Below are 23,963 nucleotides of genomic sequence, written 5' to 3' on the forward strand. Positions count from 1 at the left end.
ACATTTACCATTTGGAGCCATGGTGAAGAAAAATTAATGGACTTTCTAAACCATCTTAATAATATCCATCCAAACATTCAGTTTACCATGGAAAAGGAAATTGAGGGTAAACTCCCATTTCTTGATACCCTTGTCATCCGTAAATCAAACCTTCAGTTAGGTCACAAGGTCTACCGGAAACCAACTCACACAGATCGCTACTTACACAAAAACTCCAACCACCACCCCCGACAGAAAAGAGGAATAATCAAAACATTAATGGACCGTGCAAGACGGATCTGTGAACCACAGTTTCTCAAGGAAGAAACTAACCATCTAAATCACGCACTGCTAGCAAACGGCTACTCCAAGAATGAAATCAGAAGGGCCATTGAACCAAACAAAAATCAGAAAACTCAAGAAAAACAGTCTCCCATAGGAAAGGTATTCTTGCCATTTATTAAAGGAGTCACTGATAGGATGGAGAAACTTTTGAAAAAACATAACCTACAAACAGTGTTTAAACCCACCAAGAAAATACAACAAATGCTACGATCAGCAAAAGACAAAAGAGACCCCCTCACCTCTGCAGGAGTATATCGTATACCTTGCAGCTGTGGAGAAGTTTACATCGGGACCACAAAACGCAGCATACAAACAAGGATAAAAGAACATGAAAGATACTGCAGACTTGGCCAACCTGAGAAATCAGCAGTGGCTGAACATGGACTGACACAAACAGGACACAGGGTCTTATTCCAAGACACTGAAAGACTGGACAATTCTACCAACTATTTTGTCAGATTGCACAGAGAAGCCATTGAAATTCACAAACATCAGCACAACTTTAACAGAAAAGAGGAGAGTTTAAGAATGAATAAGGCTTGGCTTCCTGCCCTGAAAAACCTCCAGACAAAGACAACATTCAACAATAGCCATACAGATTAGTTTTGGATTACACACATTAACAGATCACTTCAGGATACAATGGTTCCATATTAACATACCATACCCTCATTAGCACATTATCTTGATACTTACAGGACAATACTTTTGCAGGACAATACTCAGCTCAAACCCAACCCCTTTCTGACTATATATTACTCTTTCTACACCCTTGACACTGAGAGACACTGTCCTTCAGTGTTACTACTCTGAAGATGCCTGCCACAGTTGCTGGCGAAACGTCAGGAAAGAAAATTCCAAGACCACGGTTACACAGCCCGGATAACCTACAAGAACCATCCCTCTTCTGTTGTCTTCTGCACAGGCACTGGGTTGTTAAGATATTTTTTAAGTTATCCTTAGTAACAGTTTTAATAAGGGGCCCAGAAATGTTTTAATATTTGTAAGGGAACTTCCCTAGAAAGCCAGCATGGTATAGGGGTTAAGAGCAGTGAACTCTAATCTGGAGAACCGGGTTTGATTCCCTGCTCCTCCACATGAGCGGCAGACTCTAATCTGGAGAACCAGGTTGGTTTCCCCACTTGTCCACATAAAGCCAGCTGGGTGATCTTGGGCTAGTCACAGATCTCTTCAAGCTTTCTCAGTCTCACCTACCTCATAAGGTGTCTGTTGTGGGAAGAGGAAGGGAAGGAGATAGTAAGCCGTTTTGATTCTCCTTAAAACTTAGAGAAAATTGGCATATAAAAACCAACTCTTCTTCTCTTCCTTGACTGCTTAAGAAGTGCCTCCGTGGTGTATTCTTGGTTAGCTATTTACCAATATTCATCTGATTATCTGTGGATATGTTCTGTGTTTGGCCGAGCAGCTGGCAATTAATGAGTTGATGAGAAATAGTTGCAATGCAGTTAAATTAGTACGTGAACATCTGGTTTTTAAAACTAATACACACTGGAGAGGAACATTTTTTTCCAGATTCTATTGGACCATACGTATGACTGTTTCCAAAGATACTCTATTCAAATGAAGGAATCTAGTAGTATTCAAGCTTCTAGGGAACAATATTTACCACCAGTCCACTCCCCTAAGTTCTTCTGGCCTTTGCCTGTGGAAGGACAAGCCTAGAACCTGAAGTGTGTTGTCAAATCTCAGAGACCAGGTCAACAGAAGGATCACTTTTCTGGATTGGCACCTTTACCATAAGCTAGCCATCCTCAGTCTTTCTGCAGTTCTTTCTCTCCCTGCCACTGGACTAGAACATTTGTTCCTTAAGACAATTATAGCCTGCCTTTTCCAAAAGGCTTATAGCGGTTCATGTAAAACCACCACTCAGCATAAGTATAAAACTGACAACGCCTGTTATTTAAAACAATCAAGACCAAATAAAATCAGCACATCAAGAATTCCAGAAAAGGCTGTCTCTTGTAGCCTCTTCTGTAACCACCAAAGAAGGCCCAGTTCTGACTGGCAATGACAACCCATTCCAGATCACTGGAGAAACTGCTGAAAACATACTATCAAACCTCCCTAGGAAAATGCGTTCAAACTTCACTCTCAAAAGAAACCACAAGAAGGGTTCAGAAGAGAGAGCCATCCACGTTAGGGCTGCCAACCTCCAGGTACTGACAGAAAAACAAGACACCACTGTGCTAGTACTATGAAGTTAGGAAATAAGTACAGGAGCGACACAACTTGTAAACAAAGTGCAAAAATATCTATTAGTGAGCTACCATCATGTCATCACATAATATAATGTTCTACAACATATATACAAATATCTTATGTCTGCATGGTCAAGGCAGAAAGTTCTTGTAAATTATTTGCATATAGTTTTTCCATTATCAGGTAAATGTGATCCTGAAGTTCAAGTGAAAAGGGGAATGGCCGTTTCAAAATTCTTCTGTTCAGTTCTTCCTCAGTCCCCTCTGGAAATATATAGCAAGTAACAAACAATTTACATACATACAATTATTTTACACACATACAAACCACATAACCTACCAAATTATACAAAATATATACATTATCATACTTACAAATCATCAATCTTATTCAAGCTTCAGTAATCCATGACGACATTCCAACAATCAGGATAGTCACCATGTTCCTTACAGGGATACATAAAGTGTAGCAGTACTGATACTGCTACACTTTATGTAGTGGTTAAGGTGTCTGACTGGGATCTGGGGAACCTAGGTTCAAATTCCCACTCTGCAATAGGAAGTTGACTGTGACCTGAGGCCAAACACTCAACCTTGACCCTGGCAAGTATTTGGATGGGAGACCTCCAAGGAATACCAGAGTTGTGATGTGGAGGCAGGCAGTGGCAAACCACCTCTGAACATCTCTTGCTTTGAAAACCCTACAGGGTCGCCATAAATCATCTGTGACTTGACTGCAAAAAAAAATGTTGAGAATATTTTCAACAATCATTGCTGGTCCTCATTTTCCCCATACATTTGCAAGCTTAAATTGTGTTTTGGGGGTATCAAATGCTGAATCGGAATTATGTTTTTTCGACAGCCATTTTTATATCTTTTCTCCAGTTTCATTAGTGAGTTCACTCCTACATTATGCTGCCCGGTAGATTCCAAGAGGGAATGCCTCATCAATTTAACAAGAAATATCAAGACAAATGTACAGTATGAATAAAATTTCCAGTATTCAGACAGAGCTCCAAAACCCACTTGTCAGCAGAGAAATGCCATTAAGTCCTTAAGGAACTCATTAATAGATTAACATTTGGATGAGTAATTATAGCTGGCCTGGAAGTAAAAATAAACAAGCATGCCTTAACGTCACCGCTTCTCTAAAGGCTTGGCACACACATGAAGATCAATACTATAAAATATCACCACCAGAGTACTAAGGTCAAGTTGATTATGTCAAGACTAGGTACACTATACATGTATAAGTATGAGGGCATGTGTATTTGTAAATTTGGCTGGCTCAGATAGTTGTGAATAAGTAGTCAAGGCCTTGACAAAAGAAGGATAACACTTCTTAGTGGCTGTAGGTGATCCCTTGAATGGGAACTCATCTGCGGAGGTAGGTTCTGGGAAAGATACACTTCAGTGGGTATCTGTAAATCTGAGAAACGGGCAACTTGAATTTGGATAGAATGAGAGAAAGCTGAGCGTTCGTTGTTAGAATTAGCTGGTCCAGGGTCCAGCTTTTTGGGGAGATGGGTACAAGTAGCTCTCTGCGGATCCAGTGCAGGCTGTGTTGTCTGCTTGTAGGAGCAGTCAATTCTGATAATTTAGACCGAGCCTTTCTTTCATCCTCTTTATCCTCTGTTTCAATAATCATTTAGATTTTCTTTCAATTTCATCGATTCCTTGTTAGTATTATCAGTCTCTCCCAAAAGGTTGAAATGATTAGAAACAGGGATATTTCCAAAATGTTTCTGCTTAAAAAAAAACATTATGTTCCAAAATCTGTATAAATTATTTCAGAAAGTGTGTGTTCTCTATCCTCCCTTACAAATTTTCAGGGTGCGCACACAGATAAAAAATATAACTTTAAACAAAGGTCAGCATTCCTATTTAACATGATCTAAAGGTCTGGGCATTATATCAGCAGAAAATAGAGCTTCATAGGAAAATCACCACCAGATGGCCAGCTCGTCTTCTTCATTTACCCTTCAGCAGCTGGTTGGGACTCAGACACCTTATAATATACTAGGGAGAGGAAATCCCAGGTGTTACCCAGGATCCTGCTCAATAACAAGTCAAGTCTTCAGCTTGTTCTTTCTGTGTGTTCAGCCCACTTCAGTTCCCATTTCAATAGGTTTAGGCACAGGCAGAAGAAGAAGGAGGAGGAGGAGGAGTCGTTGGTTTTTATATGCTGACTTTCTCTACCACTTAAGGAAGAATCAAACCGGCCTACAATTGCCTTCCCTTCCTCTCCCCACAACAGACACCCTGTGAGGTAGGTGGGGCTGAGAGAGCTCTGAGAGAGCTCTGACTAGCCCAAGGTCACCCAGCTGGCTTCATGTGTAGGAGTGGGGAAACCAACCCAGTTCACCAAATTAGAGTCCACCGCTCCCAACCACCGCTCTTAACCACTACACCATGCTGGCTCTCTAAAGCTGAAGAAGGTATTGCCTTCCAGATTTAGTTCAGTTACCATCAACGGCATAATGATTCATTTGTAGAAACCACCAGCTGCTGTTGCATTAGAACAGTTGGGGGGGGGGGAGGAATTCCTTCCTGCCCTTACTGGTAATTATTGGGAGGCAGCACATAAGCTGAAGCACCTGAGTCAGGACCATAGAAACTCTTGGTTGCTTATTGGCTAGCTGCCCTCACTGGTGTCAGCAACCGGCACCACTGTGGCTAGCCAATCAGCAACCACATACTTGCCTGCAGGGCCGGATTTAAGTTTGATGAGGACCTAAACTATTGAAGGTAATGGGGCCCTTTATATGTCCAGCTGTCCTTTGTCAACAACAAATTGTTGCTGTTTTTTGTGTTGAATATCTGCTATATGGTAATTTATGGACCTAATAGGTATGTAAAGCCATTTGCACATAACAAAATGTTTTATCAAAGTAATTGTTGAACTGAATGTAGGTACCCTATATATAGAAATGAGCAAACCAGTGATATTTTAGGGAGCAGGTTAGCAGGCGGGGCCCATTACTTACATCATGGGAGCCTACACAACACAAAACACTGTTGCTGTATGTAGGTTTTATTTTATTTGTTTTTTATCTTATAGTTTGGAAATGTACATCCAGGTTTTTTTTCCTTTAAATTTTTTTGGGGGGGCCAAGAGAGTGGGGCCCTAAGCTATAGCTTGTTTAGCTTATTAGTAAATCCGGCACTGTTTGCCTGTCTCCTGTTTATTACTGGTAAGGTTGGAATTTCCCTCTTCCCTGGATTGCCCCTCAGCAATGGAACGACAGCTGTTTTTAAGAGAAGAAAACTGAACTGATGAACCGTGTCACCACTGTCACTTTACATTTACCTACCCACAAGTTTCAGGATTCTTGTTACTAACATGTAATAGAAATAGAAATAACAAGTATGAATATAGCACCTTTCAAGTGTCGGTCATATGCACTATCTCAGTCATGGGCAATTTTTATTAAATGAAGTGGACCTTATCCCCATATTACAGTTGGTCTGACTGAGACTTAGGGTTGGATTCACTGTCTTGGGGACCTTGTGTGGGAGGAAAGGCAGCATAGAAATGTTTAAAATAAATTAATGTACTGCCAGTGGGGTGAAGCCCGCAGAGTGGAACCTTCCACCTCCCCTCCGTCCTGCTCCCGCCCCCTAAGCCCCATCCTAATTCCACTCCTGTGGGGTCACTCAAGAACTATGTGGAGGCAAAGGGGGGACTACAGTGGATGAATGGAATCCGCAGAAATTTCTCTACCTTTCTGTGCCAATTGAGATTCCATTCCACTGACCTAACTGCTGTTACTCCAATGGAATGATGTCTTAAGATCTAACCCTTCAAGTATAGTGGCTTTCCAAAGGCTCCCTAGGTCTTTTATGCACAGGTTCTTTCACTCACATTTGCCCCCGGTCTGTCTCGGTTGTTCCTTGGAGTTATGCATGAGTTGTCCGTCCATTAGAGGTGACCTCGCTGCCAGCCCTCACAAATCCCAGACCTTCCCCGTTCCTCTGTTAACCCGATTGTTCCCTCTTCCCTGAGCTCAGCCCGGGCAAAATCCCTGTGCATAAGGCAAAGCGCAGGTCACACAAGCTTGGTTTCTCTCACAACCAATTACAAAGCAGCGTGTAAAGAGGCGGGGATTCAAATGCTTCTTCAGAGCTCTTTCTGAGCAGAAGAAAGGCTTTTTAAAACCGAGGCTTGGATTTCTCCCCCCCCCTTTCAAATTGCTCCATTTTTTTGTTTTTGTTTTTTTGTTCTTAAAATGCTTTTTTATGCAGCAATTGGGTCTTGGGGTTTTTTCTCTCTCACACAGTAAGCTCTACAAAGTAAGCCAATTACAAAGCAGCATTTAAAGGGGCGGGGACTTGATTTGAGCTTGGAGACTGCTGGTGCATAGATTCCCAACAGGAAAATGTGGGTCTAGCGAGCAACGAACCTCAGGTAAAACTCCCATACATAAACGACCCCAGCTGAGGTCAGAAAAGAACTGGGCAAGTCATACTCTTTGCTATCACACAACTGCTGGCAATGCCACTCCAGAGTGGCAGGTGAGGTGGGGTTTCTCCAACAGTCTTTGGATGTCATACCAAGTATCACCCTTCCCCAAGGTGTATCCCAGCCCTTGATCCAAGGGATGGATGGTCTCCTTGCACAGAAGCTGGGATTGTTACTCTGGATGCTATATGATGCTGCCCCATCACAACAGAGCAGAGGATCAGACAGTTAACTTGAAAAATGTGACTTTATTTTAGATGTAATCTAATATTTATGCCTGTGTGTGAGTGGAGGGGGGGAGCAATCTGCTCTCCAGAAGGAAAGCTTTAATGTGTTGGGCTAGCGGAACGACAGCTATTTTCGAGAGAAGAAAACTGAAATATATGAAGAGTGACGGGGCTGTAAAATTCACAAATGGCAAAATGAAGTCATCAAGGTGTAAAAAGATGTTAAGGCTTTGAGAATTGCAATTTTCCTATTGAAATGTCCTCATTGATTTGTTACAAATACTGTTAACCCTGTGTTTGGAAAATGGCGGGGACATTATCGCTTGTGTTCTCATTTGTAATAAAATAGATTAACTTGCTGTGAAATTTTAACTCGACGGAGACACAACAGTAGCTACCTAATGAACCACAGCTCATTGCTGTTAAGTAGCTTAATAGATGCATACTGATTACGGGGCTGAAAAATGGATCTGTTTACGTGCAAAGAACAAACTACTGGCATATATTACGGCAAAAGATAGCTGCGACTGTCTCCTGTGCCGGCTCTTGGAAATAAAAGAGTTTTTCAGACTCTTCAGAATCTCATCACTGGCTTTATTTTTTTCTGACAGGATAGCATATTTTGCTAGGAGATCAGTCTACCTAGCGGGGAGTGTGGCCCAGTGGTAGAGCAACTGCTTGGCATGCAGAAGGTCCCAGGTTCAATCCCTGGCTTCTCCAGTTAAAGGGACTAGGCAAGTAAGGTGGTGCGAAAGACCTCTGCCTGAGATCCTGGACAGCCGCTGCCGGTCTGAGTAGACAATACTGACTTTGATGGACCAAGGGTCTGATTCAGTATAAGGCAGCTTCACGTGTTCATGCTTTCATGAGTTTCTCAAAGACAGTCTTAAACCATATTGACCTAGAAGATCCTCTTTCAGGAGTACCAGGAGTAACCTTACTGCTCAAATATGACTTGATGAACAATCTAGATGCTTGTAGCCAAGCCCTTGCCTCACGGGAAGGTTGGCCCAGTGCTGAACAAAGAGCCACATGAACTACACAACGAGGAATGTTTAATAATTTCCACTGCTGCCTATACAGGGAACAGCAAAACCACCCATCTCGTGGTTGCTTACCAACAGTGTTTAGTCAAAAGCGAACATCTTAGCTGACACAGTAATGGTCAGAGTGTCAGACTGAGACTGAGGTGACCCAGGTTTGAATCCCCACTCTGCCACGGAAGTTCATTTGTTGGGTGACCTTGGACCAGTAATGTTCTCTCTCAGCCTAATGTACTTCACAGGGTTGTTGTTGTGGGGATAAAATGGAGGTGGGAAAGATGCTGTGGTAAGCCCCCTTAGGTCCCCCCACTGGGGAGAAAAGCGGTGTATAAATATCTAAATAAATACCGTACAGGTTGGGGGAATTCCTACAGTGTCGCTCGACACAGTGACATCACATACCAGTCTTCACCCGGACGTGATGTCACCGGATCACTCAGTGTCCCCCCTCCCCATGCCCTACCCTCAAAAGCTCCTGGGATTGCCAGGTGCAGGCCTCTCCTCTCTTCAGCAGTATATATACATAAAATGTGAGAAGCACACACCACGTGTTTATTGCATGTTAAGTCTGAGTCATCTGATCAGCTGTGCTCCCTTTTGAAGAACAATGCAGATTGAGCCTTCATGCATACAAGCCTCCATGTGGAGTGCCCAGCTCACATGATCAGTTGGGAACATGGTGGAGAGGTTGGGAACATGACATTTGAGGAAGATAGTTGATCAGTTAAGTGTAAGAATCAAGCCTTATAATTCAAAGTGTCTGAAGAATGCTACCTTTATCACACAGAAGCAGATGGAATTGGCCTCATTGAACTCATGGGTAGGGTTGCCAGGAAACTGCCAAAAGCTTTGGAGGGTGGGGACATGGGGAGGCACAGCATTGTGTGTGTGGTATCATCACTTCCGAGGAATAGCCGGAAGTGATGTCAGGTAGTTCTAGGAATCGCTGATTCCATTGATTCCTAGAGCTACCCGATGTGACTGCCGTGTTTTCCCCAGAAATGACATTGCATGCACATGACACCAATGTTTTTATTTTTCTCCCACTGCCGGTCGGAGCAGGTCAAGATCCTCAGTTGGTTTCTGGAGCCCTGTCTCCTATGTCCTGAGCCATATAGAGCTGCCATGTTTTTGTTTGTTTGTTTTGCTGCTGTTTGGAAGGTCCTCCTGGGTGTAAAATGGAGGAGGGAAACCCATGTACACTGCTCCTACTTCCTCAGAGAAGGGGTGGCATAAAAATGTGACTGATAGGTTTCTGCTGTTAGCTGTCTTGAACCCTTTGGAGAGCTACGGGATGTAAATGTAAAAATTTTTTTTTATAGAGCATTAGAGATATAAATATTTTGAACAGATCTAGAGTTAGGTGTTTCTTGAATCTTTCCAAGGGTTTTATTTGATCGACTGCTTGATGGTATGCCAGTAAAGGTTTTGAAATTTGAATCTTTCCAAGGCTTTTTGCCAGTTAAGGCCTACTAACCCACAGATAACATTTAGTAAGCAGATGATGAGAGGGAGGGCATCTTGGCCATCTTCTGGGCATGGAGTAGGGATCACTGGGGGTGTGGAGGGGGGAGGTTGTTGTGAATTTTCTGCATTGTGCAGGTGGTTGGACTAGATGACCCTGGTGATCCCTTCCATGATTCTGTGATTCTATACTCAGAATTTTTTCAGCCAATACAGTCAATTAATAGGGTTCCCAGGACCCTCTTTGCCACTGGCGGGAGGTTTTTGGGATGGAGCCTGAGGATGGCGGGGTTTGGGGAGAGGAGGGACTTCAATGCCATAGAGTCTAATTGCCAAAGCAGCCATTTTCTCAGGTGAGCTGATCTCAGCTGGAGATCAGTTATAATAGCTGGAGATCTCCAGCTAGTACCTGGAGGTTGACAACCCTATCCATTTATCATGTGTGTGGTAATCTTGCAGATTCCTATAGGATAATGAACTAATGTTATTTTTGGGTTTTCCCACACTTATTTAAATCAAAAAATCCCTTTAAGATACAGAATCGTGGAATAGCTACAATAGATTCCTATCTAGTTAAGCTTAACAAATATTTGTAATTAGTAGGATAACAGTACAGCAATTAAACGCTTCTCTTAAGTTTTATTAGTTATTGTACGTTCATTAAATCAGAGTTTTAAAAATCCATTGAGGAGCCAGTGCTGCATAAAAGATATGCATCTGTTACATGATGTTGAGGTCCGCTTGTTATTGAATGTATAATAACTATTCTATTAAAAACACATTCCAGGCAACATTCCCAGTGAAAATGTGTTTTCAATAGACAAACACTATGTATTACATTAAAGAGTCTCTGTTCTAGAGCTCCCTGTACTTACTGTTAGAAGTCTAGCCCAGAGTAAAAGTCGGAGCACAGCCAGCAGACATTTATGACTTGAAATAAAGTTTGGGGCAAATCTTGGGAGTTGTACCAAGAGCTGGGGCTAAGTATGTATCAGAGGTGGGTCTCAGAATGAAGTCAAGTTTGGGTGGCCTCAAGCCTAGAGTGAAGTTTGGGCTTCCAGGCTTCCAGCTAAGGCAGCCCCCATTACCAACCACTCCAAGAGGTTATGGGAGAATTTTTTTAAAAAATATTGCTGTTGTGTACTCTGCTATATCACCAAACACGATGTAGGGTAGCTCTCTGAAATGCCAGAAACACTGTGGTAAAACCATAGGATTTCCAGTGATTCCTAGCGCTACCTTGCATCACTTTATGATGCCACACACCCCATGTCCCTAACCCCGAAACTCCTGCTATCCGTCTTGCGTAGGATCTTCTGTTCTGCTTGGGGTAGATCTGAGACAACGCTCAGTATAAAAGTGGTCTCTTCTCCTCAAGTGAATGACACCACACCAAATGACTGAAGGGAAAAAAATATAGCTTTTCCTCTTGCTTTTATAGAATCAGGCTAAAAGCAAAGCAAAACAGGTCTCCTTTTCCTGATGGCTGGTAGGCCTGGTGCACAGAGTCTAAAAATTAACAAAAATCTAATAAATTATGGATGGACCATTCATCACAAGAGTGGGGCAAATTTATTACAACACCAAAGGACTACCGTACTTGCAACAATATCGGCTTAGTCCACATGAGTGAGCCTTGGGTGCACATGCTTTCCTCTTCCATTATGCTCTATCATTAGGGTTGCCAACCTTCAGGTACTATTGGAAATCACAGGCACAGCGTTGAAGACCCATGAAAAATATGGACTTTTGATGAGATTCCAGATGGATTTTACACATGTATAATCATGCAGTATTGATTGTATTGTATTGTTGATGTGTTTGTGTTTGCGCTCACATTATACCTTTTGTATCAGCAATTTGTGCTTGTTTTTTGCCATAAGTGCCTGTGATTTCCAATAGCCGCGTTTGGGGCACTTGTTTTCGTTTTGATTGCTAAACCTTCAGGTACTAGCTGGAGATCTCCCGCTATTACAACTGATCTCCGATAGAGATCAGTTCCCCTGCAGAAAATGGCTGATAGAGATTCGTTCACCTGGAGAAAATGGCCGTTTTGGCAATTGGACTCCATGGCATTGAAGTCCCTCCCTTCCTCAAACCCCACCCTATTCAGGCTCCACCCCCAAAATATCCAGGTATTTCCCAACCTGGAGCTGGTGACCCTATCTATCATTGTGTCCCTCTCTTCCTGTTTGGAGGCAATGCCCAGCTTACTGTTAAATTCTTCCCCGTCCCCCCAGTAGCCTTCTGAACACAGTAGCAAGGGGGAGGATCCTTCACAAAAAGAGTGTTCAAGCACCGCATTCAGTTTATGACACCTTGTGATATGAATTATTTTTGGGGAGAGGACTCATGCGGACAATCTCGGCTTGGGGAGCAAAGAAGTGCACTGTACCTTTTCAGAAGCTTTCATCTCTGCTAATCTAGTATCTTAAAAAAATGCAAATGAAGGTTTCTTGCATGCAGAGAAGCGACCCATTTGCATTGACACTGACACGACTTCTGTTTATAGTTATAGCTAAATATAAACCCAGTATATTGCTATACTGATGACTATGTGTTTCTTTGCGAATCAAAATATCAGCCCTCGCATTAATCAATAGACATAACCAGTTAGGATGAACTTGGCGACTTCTGCCTTGCGATGCTGTGGTTGTTTCCGGCCTCTGGGGTTTATCGGGAAGGCAGAACAGGAACTTTTGTCATCCTTTTAAAAGATTATTTGGGATCTGCAAGCTTTATACTTAAGGCAGTCAAAGAATAGCATTAGTTTTGTCTACACTACAGCAATTTCTCGAGTACCTGATTTAACTTGATAAGGACAACTTGTGCGCAGAACTGTCTTCCGTGACTCTGCCGTTGCACTGCGCAAGGGCAAAAATGGTACACAACGATCTGTTTTTTTCTGTTTTTCAAAAGCAAGTTTCTAATCCTTAAGAGTGCAGAGGTATTTTGGTATTGTGTGTAACACTCATATGGTTGCCAACATCCAGGTACTAGCTGGAGATCTCCTTCTATTACAACTGATCTCATAAGAACATCAGAAAAGCCCTGCTGGATCAGACCAAGGCCCATCAAGTCCAGCAGTCTGTTCACACAGCGGCCAACCAGGTGCCTCTAGGAAGCCCACAAGCAAGACGACCACAGCAGCACCATCCTGCCTGTGTTCCACAGCACCTAATATATTCGGCATGCTCCTCTGATCCTCTGATCTCCAGCCAATAGAGATCAGTTCACCTGAAAAAAATGGCTGCTTTGGCAATAGGACTCTTTGGCATTGAAGTCCCTCCCCAAACCCTGCCTTCCTTAGGCTCTGCCCCAAAAACCTCCCACCGGTGGCAAAGAGGGACCTGGCAACCCTAAACACCCGATGGAATCTTGGGAGCAGAGGTCGGGGCTTCAGTCCCCTGTTCAGCCACCCCTAAGTAACATAGCAAATGATTCAAAATTATCAACCTGCTAGTGCAATCCATCCTAAGCAGAGTTATACCCTTCTAAACACATTGGGCTCAATGGGCTTAAAGAGGAATAACTGTTTCAAATTACACTGGTAGACATATTTGCATAACATGTACAGATGGAGGGGGGGAAATCTGTATTTCTTAGGGTTGAATTTGAATTAATTTGATGCAGATTTTTTTTGTTGATGCAGGAGCTGGCTGGCATCAGGAGCTGGCACTGTTAGGTAGCTAGTAGAGCCCCACTTTACTGGGCTGGGCCCACTACTGGCCCATGAACACTTCTGTCTGGCAGCTGTTCAGTGGTCCCAAACAACTACCTCTTCCTCCCTCTGCTCTGGAAGAGGGAGGAAAAGAAAAGGTCACGTGTCACTGCTGCCACTATACATGTGTATATACAGGTTCACACCGAGGTACATACCGCCTCTGGTAGCAATGGCAGTGGTTCCTAGAGAGAAGAGAGAGGAAGCAGCAGCTCCTTGTTTGTTTGTTTGTTTGTTTGTTTGTTGTACTTTTACCCCGCTCTCCCCAGCCCAGAGGTTGGGCTCAGGGTGGCTTACAAACAGAATTACACTAAAAACAATAAAACATTAAAATACAATTTAAAATACACTTTAAAACAGCCCGAGCCATTTCAATAATAGGGCCATAATGCCCCCAATGGCACTAGAATAAAAATAACCATCTGCAGTTGGGCAGTTAGATGTAATCACCTCCAAAATGGTATTCGCAGGGGGAAACTCAGCAGCAGGGGAAGAGAAGAGACTAGCAGGGCCAGTATTTATAGGGAGAAACCATAGCCGGCCTCAACCATAAGCCTGGCGGAATAGCTCCATCTTGCAGGCCCTGCGTCCTTGCCACTTTTGGAGCTAGCACACTTGCGACAGCCCTCATCCAGAGGAAGATAAGTGGGTAGACGAGTTGTTAAGAGTTACCCCTCGGTCCCTGTGCCGCTCATTGGTTGCCCAAAGGGAAGTGAAGAAGAAAACAGCAGCGCCAGTGAGGAGAAGCCGCGTCACTGCTCACTCATCTGCATCAGGGCAACCCATTGCAGTGGGTGCATCTCGGGTGCCCTCTGTGGGTGCCCCATCACATGGGGGAGAAGGTGGCCGAATACTGAGTGCCCCCAAAAGATTACAGATGATCGCCATCATTATTATGTTCAGTTCTTTATTATTACAGTCCATGACCAGTAGGTATATAAAGGAAATATTAATTACAGAAATAATAAAATTTATATACAAATTATCTTGATAGACACAGGACAGTCCTAATAGATACCAGCAAAAACTACACATATCTGTCAGCAATTTAACACTTCGACATTCTCCTGGGCAAATACTAGAGATGAAATCATTTCAGGAACTAAAATCTCTGCCACTCTTCAGGATTAAAGGCCCATCATTATTGTGGCTATATATTATCTTAATCAATTAAATGTTGATCACTTAAAAATTAGCTCCCAATTAATCAGGTAAATTTTTAAAAATGTTTTAAAAAATTTCATCCAAAAGCTTACAAAAATCATGGATGGCAGGCGTTCTATCCGAAAGGAACACCTCTTCTAAAATGGCATTCTCTGCAATACAGGCATACATCAGGTGTAAGTGTCCTTGTCAATCGGGTTTGGGGTTTCCGTGATGCTCCTCCCTCACCCTTTTACTACCTTTAAAGGCCTCTTTCTTTCCGATAGGGCCTTCCCCTTTTTCTCCCGGAAGGTAGCGCTGCCTCCGACGTACGAGTTTGGAGGGACCGCTCGTCCCCTTCTCTGATCACTCGTCTTTTTCCGAGGAGAGGTCTCCGAATGTAACCTCCCCTCGGACCCGCCTCCTCCTCAGCTTGCGCTCTTGCCTTCCTTTTAATCACCCCTTCCCCTGTACTATCTGTTCCGCCCACCAATTAACCCTAATTGTCTTCTGCTTGGCCCTCGCGTGTTGTCTCCTCACACCTTCTTGGCCTTGGCCCACCTGTCGCTCTCTTTCTTCTTTTTTAAAGTCTCCCCCGGTATCTCCCTGACCTTTGGGAACTCCTATCTGTACTTTTTCTCCCTTGTCCTTTATTTGGCTCTCTTTCTCTCTCTTGTGTATCTCGTCTTTGCCTCCCTGGTCCCCTCCTCTCCCTCCAATTGGCTTCTCCTGCTGTACTTCCCTTCCTTTCTCTGCCTTCGGGGCACGTCTCGCCTGCAGGTTGTTCCCGCTCGCCTACTCTCGGGGAAGTGCCGAAATCGGCACAGAAGGTAAAAGCTAAGAAACCGTTATTTTTACTGATATGCAAATTAATGCATATGGAATCAGTTAGTGAATGTGTTAATCTCCTAAGGTTTCCTGCATTGTGCAGTGGTCCTAATTGTTACTACTTTGCACAGGCTGTACAAAACTCTCGGTATTCTGAAGCAAACTCCTAAGTTGCACAAAGGTGATTGAATTGTTGGTGTGTTTCTTTTTGAAGGAGAGGATTCAGGACAGCCCTTCGCCTGCCCCGTCTGTGGAAGAGAGTCAAAGACCCGGGAGTCATGCCTCTTCACATCAGAGCAGTAGCGTTTCCAGTTCTCCGTCCCAGCTTGACAACACACCCGATAGAATTGGTTGGTACTCAGCTACTGTTGGCTATTCTCATACCACTGAATTTTGAAAAGAGCGTCATGGCAAACGGCAGAGGCTGTGGTAGAACAAATGTCGTGTAGTCTTAATAGGACGAGCAGCATATTTGGATATCGAGCGAAATTTTATAATGTTGAGAACACTGAATTCTTCAGTACTATATAATCACCAAATACATTATAGTATATTCACTATGGACAAAATTAAGATTAAACAATGAGCATCTGTTTGAAAATATGCTATGGCAGGGGTCCCCAATGTGGTGCCCATGGATGCCATGGCACCCGCTGACATATTTTCTGGTGCCTGCCAAGTAGGGTTGCCAACCTCCAGGTGGTGGCTGGAGATCTCCTGGTATTACAACGGATCTCCAGGTGATAGAAATCAGTTCCCCTGGAGAAAATAGCCACTTTGGCAATTGGGCTCTGTGGCATTGAAGTCCCTCCCCTCTCCAAACCCCACCTTCCTCAGATTCCATCCCCCAAATCTCCAGGTATTTCCCAACCTGAAGCTGGCAACCCTACTGCCAATTTTTTTTAAGAAGTGGGTTGGGCCAGGTAGGGTTTTTGCCCACCAAGGCTTCTGATTGACTATCGGAGACCTGATTGGGCGTGCAGATTTTTAAAATGTTGCTTTGGCAGCAGCTGCCACCACTGCACGATGATCTACACTGTGTTATTGAAGTTAAGCCGTGGCAGCCATTTTGTAGCTGGCTCCGCCTCCTGTGGGAGCCATTTTGTTGCTGTGTCCACTCTGCCGTGTCAGAACCTCAAACGTGCCTGCAGGATCAAAAAGGTTGGTGACTGTTGGTCTACAGTATTACACAGGAATTATTTACCGTAATTCCGTAGTTTGTCTTACATAAAAATCTTCATATTAAAACATTCCAAGTGAGCAGTATCTTGTCTTAAAGAGCATTTTACCCATTCCAGAAGAGAAAACATTGCAATGTTTTTCAGAACTCCGTAAAATTTTTCAATATTTGAATTGAAAAGGAGTCTTCAGGTAGAGAGCCTTGTTTTCCTAAATTTTTACAGGTTTTCCAGGCCTTCACATCTCTAAATGGGTGACAAATTGCAGCTAAAACATGTTCCCAGATGCCTAAGAATGAGTGTTTTATATTTTTAAAAGTCTGTGATGACAGGAATTTATCAAAACCTATTATAAAATATGCATCTTTTTTTTTTAAAGAATGGGGTTCGGAATTTTTTTTGTTCTTTCTAATCTGTTAAGTGTGGCGAGCGTAATGTTTTAATCAGCAAAAAAAAAAAAAGGAATAGTAAGTGATCCAAAAATCATAAAAGTAACCACATCTGACTGGTTTTGCAGGTGCTCAGTTGAATAATTACTTTTTCAAAGGCACATACGTATTATTGTCTTTGAACTGTCATCCATCAGTTTGGGCTGTTAACCATCTAGCTATCTATATTTCTCTATTAACCGAGAAGAATTACAGATAATTACCAATTCTTTAAATCCTCTGGTCTATTAAAAGCATTTCTCATCCAAAATGATTTCAATGAATCATTCTTGTTAATTAGTTAACTTGAACATTTCAGAGGAAATCACTCTCAGCTCACCATCCATTTCCCTTCTCTTCCTGACTTGCTTTGCCGCATACAGGCAAGCACATTTGCCCTTTCTGTAGGATTTGGTACTTTTGCTCTCTAACATGCTGATCACTCAAGAGCTGTTCATGCGCAGGCTGTGTTAACTTACAATACAAAGCCGCCATTTTGTTCCAGCTTGGATTTCTTTGAACGTGTGAGTGGGGTTGACCTTGTGTGGAGCATCAGAAATAGCTGTTAAAAAAAACCTGAATGGTAGTTTCTGGAGATGTGTCTTTGATTGATCTGGTGGATGTGCACTTGCACGTCCCTGTGAATGGATGCATTTTTTGCTGAAGAAGATGTTGTCTAAACCAGTGGTTCTCAACCTTTTTCCGACTGTGGCCCCCTTCGGACCTTGTTTCCTTCCTGTGGCCCCCCTGTCTTACCGGTAGAAAGGTAGCTATTTAAATGTTTTGTTTGTAAATAGCCAAGGAACAAAGAAGCATAAACCACACAAAATGCACACAGCAATTTTCACCTGTGGCCCCCTTGGAATATCCTGTGCCCCCCCCCCCGGGGGGCCATATGGCCCCAGATTGAGAACCACTGGTCTAAACTCACCTCCTGAAAATACGGCCACAGGTTATCTCATACACTGTAGTACATCTAGGGATTGTTTGGTCAGAGTTGACCCTTCTGAGTTCTCTGGCTGTGACATAATGTAGTGCATAAGTGCCACTAATGCAACCAATTATGGCAACAGTTATGGGAACCAAGTGGTTGAGTGTAACTTGACATTACAACATGCCCAGTGAGATGCAAGACCATTTGAAAGACTTTTATAGTGCAGTTTCACAAGGCAAACAGGATGTTGATGTGCTAAAGGGTACCGCTATGAATGTCTTCCAAATGGTCGTACAACTGGGGCTTTTTGTTTAGTCCAGTTCCACAACTGTAAAGTTCTTTCTCCTAGGTCATGCCAGTGTATTATAGATGTCGACTACATGTTGGATGGGATGTAGCAAATTCGAGCCCCCATGTTGATTACAAAGTGGCCACTAAGAATGCAGTTGCTCATCTTTGACTTGCGTTTTGTAGAAAGGCATTGTTTTTAATGTTGGTAATGTATAGTTCAGAGGCACTATACTCTCTTCTCTCTTTCTGTAACTTTCCTTTAGCTATGCTGTCACATACTAGAGAAGGCGAACCTGTGGATCAAGAGTCCGGGCCCAACCCAAGAAAACTCTCCAAGGAGAAAGGTAAATTCCTCCCATGCTTCTGCAATGCCAAAAGTATCTCAGAATAAATTAAGTACTATGTCGTTCACCATCACAGTATCTGCTGTGCAATTCGTGCTCATCGTCTTGGCTATGCACGATGACTGTTTCTTCTGATCTGTGTACAGAGGCTGAATATCTCCGCATTGCCCTTTTCAGAAGAAATGACAATCGTTCGTACTAGGAGGATCAGGTGTAGCATGTTCATCCTGTATGCGTGGTCAGATGTAATGCCTGAAAAGGGGTAATTGGTCAACTTAAACTGGTTCTTACGTGTATGAAATGAAAGAGCCGAGGGGAAGCAGCTGCAGAACCCGGGCTGGATAAATATGTAATTCATAGATGAGTCCACATTTAATTATTTGCTCTGTGCAACGGTGTGTTTCAGTATCCATAAGAGATCCCTCTTGGTGTCATTCTCTCTGTGTGATTTGATGGCTCTCCTTTCTTCTGCAGGAGGGCGGTATATCTTTCAGTGTCTCCAAACCGTGACTCACTGGAGAGCTTGTGGTGTTCACCGTGACTCAGCAAAGTGGCTAACAGTTGCCTCTCTGGATGTAGCACAAAGTTTTTGCTGAGCTGTTTTAGGCTTACAAAGTACTGCAGATAATACGGCAAAATTATATAAATCCAGACTCCTGCTTCACCAGCTGTGTACATATTAAATGGGGGGGGGGTCAATTCAAATGAATATTCATGAGCGTATGAGTATGTCTGACTTGTAACTTACGGGCGGTAAGCTGCCCAGGCATTTTTTTGCTACACATATTTTATTTGTCTTAAACACCCACCCCGCTTTTTAAGACCCTGCCAGTTTGCCTTTACCAAGGCAAAAATATTAGTGTTTATTCCTGCAAAGGTTCTTAAAGTTATTATTAAGGTGGTATGTAGTTAACTCAAAAGTATCAAAATTTATTAAGTATGACAAGTCAGCAGTTTACGCAAGCATGGCAAACATATGTTTTCACATCTGGTTTGAGTAATATCATCATGATTTAAAAAATGATTTATAGCTCTGCGGGCTATAAAATGCCAGCTTTGCTGTAAGTTGGAATTTTTCAGACATTGAGCAAATTATGGAAAGCAGGTATTTGGACGAGGGGGGGGCAGTTGGTGACCTGCACTCTAATGCAATTTAGGCAGCAATCCCATGCCATTAAACTTAGGGGGACTGGCTTCCAGGTAACATGCGTGGGACCAGGCTGCGTGAAATGTCAGCATTTGTTCAGGAAAGGGCAATAAATTACCACTGTAAAACACAACTACATTTTATTAAGTTGTGGTATGTCTGTGTCTACTGTATGTGTTAACTACTTGTACATTTCTGTCTTCTGTATATTCATTAGCTGCTAGTATAGCTCTGCATAAGCATGAGATTTTTGCCATTCTGTAGCCATGAGGGGGTCAACTTATTACCCGCATAAAACCCAACCATTATCTTATTGGTCCATCTCTGTGTCAGAAGCATTCAGCGTGGACAATGTGCTCTTGTCCCATCAGTACAGTGAGAGTAGAGCGCAAAGGGGAGTCCCTTGCAGGAACACAAGGATGTCTCCTAGGTCACCCTTCGCTTTTTAACGGGGGCCCTGGGGGCTCACAGGATTTACCCTGATACATTTATTTTGAGCTTTGCCCGCACAGTTGTTGACTCAGAGCCCATTTGCCTTCAACGGGGAGTGTCGGGCCTGAGCACTGGAAAAAGTTTTAACTAGTTGGTGACGGACTGTAGAGCCTGTGCTCCCAAGAAAAGTAATGCATCTCTTCCTAAAGGCTCCCAGGCAGAAAGAGACCACCCTGAGGCTTAGACCCTAGCCAGCGGTTACCATGTAGCTATTACTGCACTGAGTCGGATGAACAAAGCAGGGCCGGTGTCAGCATATACTGAGGTGGGGCATCTGCCAGAGGCCAGGGCTTCTTGTGGGGCCTACTGCCACCAGCCTCTGCCCGTAGACCTCTGCCACCTGCCAGTGTGCCTTTCCCTCACCCACTTGCTTGCAAGTGCTCTACCTCCTGTGATCCTAGCTACCTGGGCTCCCCAGCACTGCTAGAGTGTGTGGATGGAGACATAAGATCATAAGAAAGGCCATGCTGGATCAGACCAAGGCCCTTCAAGTCCAGCAGTCTGTTCACACAGTGGGCAACCAGGTTCCTCTAGGAAGCCCACAAACAAGATAACTGCAGCAGCATTATCCTGCCTGTGTTCCACAGCACCTAATATAATGGACATGCTCCTCTGATCCTGGAGAGAATAGGTATGCATCATGACTAGTATCCATTTTTGCTAGGAGCCATGAATACCCCTCTCCTCCATGAACATGTCCACTCCCCTCTTAAAGCCTTCCATGTTGGCTGCCATCACCACATCCTGGGGCAGGGAGTTCCACCATTTAACTATGCGTTGTGTGAAGAAATACTTCCTTTTATCTGTTTTGAATCTGTCACCCTCCATCTTCCACAGATGACCCCGTGTTCTAGTATTATGAGAGAGGGAGAAAAGCTTCTTCCATCCCACTTTTTCCACACCATGCATAATTTTATAGACCTCTACCATGTTTCCCCTTAACCGCCTTCTTTCCAAGCTAAACAGAGAGACGGTCACAGCAGCAGCACACCCAGCTGCTGCACACACCTCCCTGTGCCACTGAGGAAAGGGCATACAGGTGGTTTTGGGAGGAGTCATGAGCAGGCAGGGGAAGGATGCCTAGACAGGTGGGGTGGGGGCAGTGGGTGGGGGGTCCTGGAAGTGGGGATAGGAGAGAGGGGGACCCTGAGCACTCTCTGCCCAGGGCCCATCAAAACCTGGAACTGGCCCTGATAGCAATTTTGCATGTCCTATTTCTCAGTTTAGAGGGCAGGTACTAGCCACAAACTATATGACTGGCAGGTCAGGCTGCCAGCCAATTAGAATTTCACAGTATAAGGCCACTTCATATGCTCATAGGACTCTAGTACAGTTCTCCTCCTGCACTCTGTGTGGCATCTGGGTAGGCTAAATTGCTGGAAAATATGTTCAAAAAGAAAGAACTCAAATTCCAACCTTGCACCAAACATTGAATTGTTGTGGTTTGGATCCAAAGGTATTGCAGAGGTGGAGGAGGGGAACCCAGTTTTAATCGACTCCCTCTTCTAGCTGCAAGTCCTCTCTGCCACATTTATTGAGATTCAGGAGGATCTTAGAATCATAGAGTTGGAAGGACCACCAGGGTCATCTAGTTCAACCCCCTGCACAATGCAGGTAATTCACAACTACCTCTCCCACACGCCCCCAGTGACCCCTACTCCATGCCCACAAGTTCGTCAAAATGCCCTCCCTCATGATCTGCCTAAGGTCATAGACTCAGCATTGCTGACAAATGGCCATCTGTCCTCTGCTTTAAAACTTCCAGGGAAGGAGAGCTCACCACCTCCCAAAGAAGCCTGTTCCACTGAGGAACTGCTCTAACTGTTAGAAAGTTCTTCCTAGTGTTTAGACGGAAACTCTTTTGACCTGTTGGTTCTGGTCCGACCTTCTGGGGCAACAGAAAACAACTCTGCACCATTCTGTATATGACAGCCCTTCAAGTACTTGAAGATGGTTATCATATCACCTCTCATTCATCTCCTCTCCAGGCTAAACATACCCAGCTCCTTTAACCTTTCCTCATAGGACCTGGTCCTTAGCTTTCTGGTAGCAGCTTTCTGGCAGGCCCTAGAGAGGTTGCAAAAAGAAGGAGAAGGCACTGCCTGACCTTAGTACTCTGCTTGTGGTTTGTTGGATCCAAGCCTTTGACATTTAAACTCAGCTGCAGTAATCTGAGATAGCAAACATGACCGAAGCACTGTATGCCCGCCAGAGACACTTAATTTTGCAGAATTAGCAGCAAACTGTTCTGTTTGGGTAAAGCAGACAAAAAGTCAAACGTTACCTGTGTACAAGGTTCACCCTTGCCTGAAATTGATACACGAGGCAGGCATTGAGTCTTCAGGCATGGTTTAGGGTTGCGCCTATTACAATGCACAATACCTTGTTAGCAGGACTGACGTGACCTGCACACTGAACTTGAAAACCGCTAAGGGTGGGAAAACGAAAGGAGACTCGGACCGCCGCCAGTCCTGATCACAATATCAGGGAAATTAGGCATCATGTTGCCTTGCGGAGCAGAGCGAAGGCCCTGTCAACTGTCTTACCCTCCTAAATATTTTGTGCTGTCCTTCTGCTTGTGGGTTAGCAGAAGCTGTTTAGCAGTATCCGCTTAACACATTCTACCGTCCATTGGCGAAGAAGTAACAGCTCCTTGGGAGTCCTCTGTATTCCAGAAGGACTTACGCACTGCGGTCTTAAGTATGCTTGCAAGCCTGGTTTTAGTTAGGTTGACTGAATGGGTGCAGAGACCCAGTCTCATTTATGCTTTCACTACTATTTGAGCTGCCAAGTTCCGATAGGACCTGGAGATCTCCTGGACTTATAGCTGTTCACCAGTTGACAAATATCAGTTCCCCTGGAGAAAATGGCTGTTTGGACTCCATAGTTGGTCCCACCCCTACCCAGGCTCCATCCTCAAAGCTCCAAGAATTTCCCAACCTGGAGCTGGTAACCCTACCGACGGTGAGCCTGAAGCAGGGGCAGGTGGGACTCCACATATCTTTTGATTTCAATATAGGAGAATTTGTATCGGGGTTTCATCCTGTAATGAAGCTTTCAAGCATCAGCGTGTTGAAAGAAAGTGAGCTATAGGTTTAGCCTCATGGCTCACTGTTGTGGCTAAGCGTATGAGCTGTATGGTCTTTCAACCACAAACTGATTATGTGGCCTTACACAAACCCCAGTCTCTGTGCCTTGGCCTCCTTCAACTGCGCTGTGTAGGTAATAATAATAATAATACTTGCAGGGTTGAAGACGGAGACCATACCAGATGTGCAAAATTGGCTGAAAAAGTCACTGGATTACATAACAGTGGCGAAACTAACAGATTATGTGGAAGATAAAACACAAGAACATTATCAAACAAAATGGAAGCCCTTTTATAAGTTTATTAAAATACCATGTAAAAGAAAAAGGCAGAAAGAGTACCTTAGATGTCAGCAATCTCCCTTAAAAATAAGAGTGAACAGTTCCTGACTTACAATATACTTGTTAACTCAGTTAACTCATAAAAAAAAAAAAATTAAGGCAAAAAACAAATAAGTATCGGGTAAAATCATAAAAAATTCTCAGAAGATTTTTTAAATGGAATTAGAGGAGCTTACAGAAAAGATTAAATAAAAACAAGCACAAGCTGGCAAAAGTTCAGGGATAGAATCAAATAACATCATATTAAGGCGTGAATGTCTTGAATTAGTATTGTTAAATACCAAGACTA

The 23,963-nt window shown here is 43.6% G+C and overlaps 1 protein-coding gene across 4 annotated transcripts in view; it reads left to right on the plus strand.

Annotated features, from left to right (window-relative positions):
* Positions 1 to 23,963, plus strand: part of DACH2 (dachshund family transcription factor 2) — a 401,104-nt gene that overhangs the window by 316,604 nt on the left and 60,537 nt on the right. For all 4 annotated transcript variants that reach the window (XM_056859519.1, XM_056859520.1, XM_056859521.1 and 1 more), the window contains 2 exons: positions 15,646 to 15,781; positions 18,526 to 18,606. In XM_056859519.1, the coding sequence (XP_056715497.1) occupies positions 15,646 to 15,781; positions 18,526 to 18,606 (217 nt within the window). The remainder of the gene's footprint in view (positions 1 to 15,645; positions 15,782 to 18,525; positions 18,607 to 23,963) is intronic.

The sequence above is a fragment of the Euleptes europaea genome, chromosome 13 (genome assembly GCF_029931775.1).
Source record: "Euleptes europaea isolate rEulEur1 chromosome 13, rEulEur1.hap1, whole genome shotgun sequence".
Taxonomy (NCBI): Eukaryota; Metazoa; Chordata; class Lepidosauria; order Squamata; family Sphaerodactylidae; genus Euleptes; species Euleptes europaea.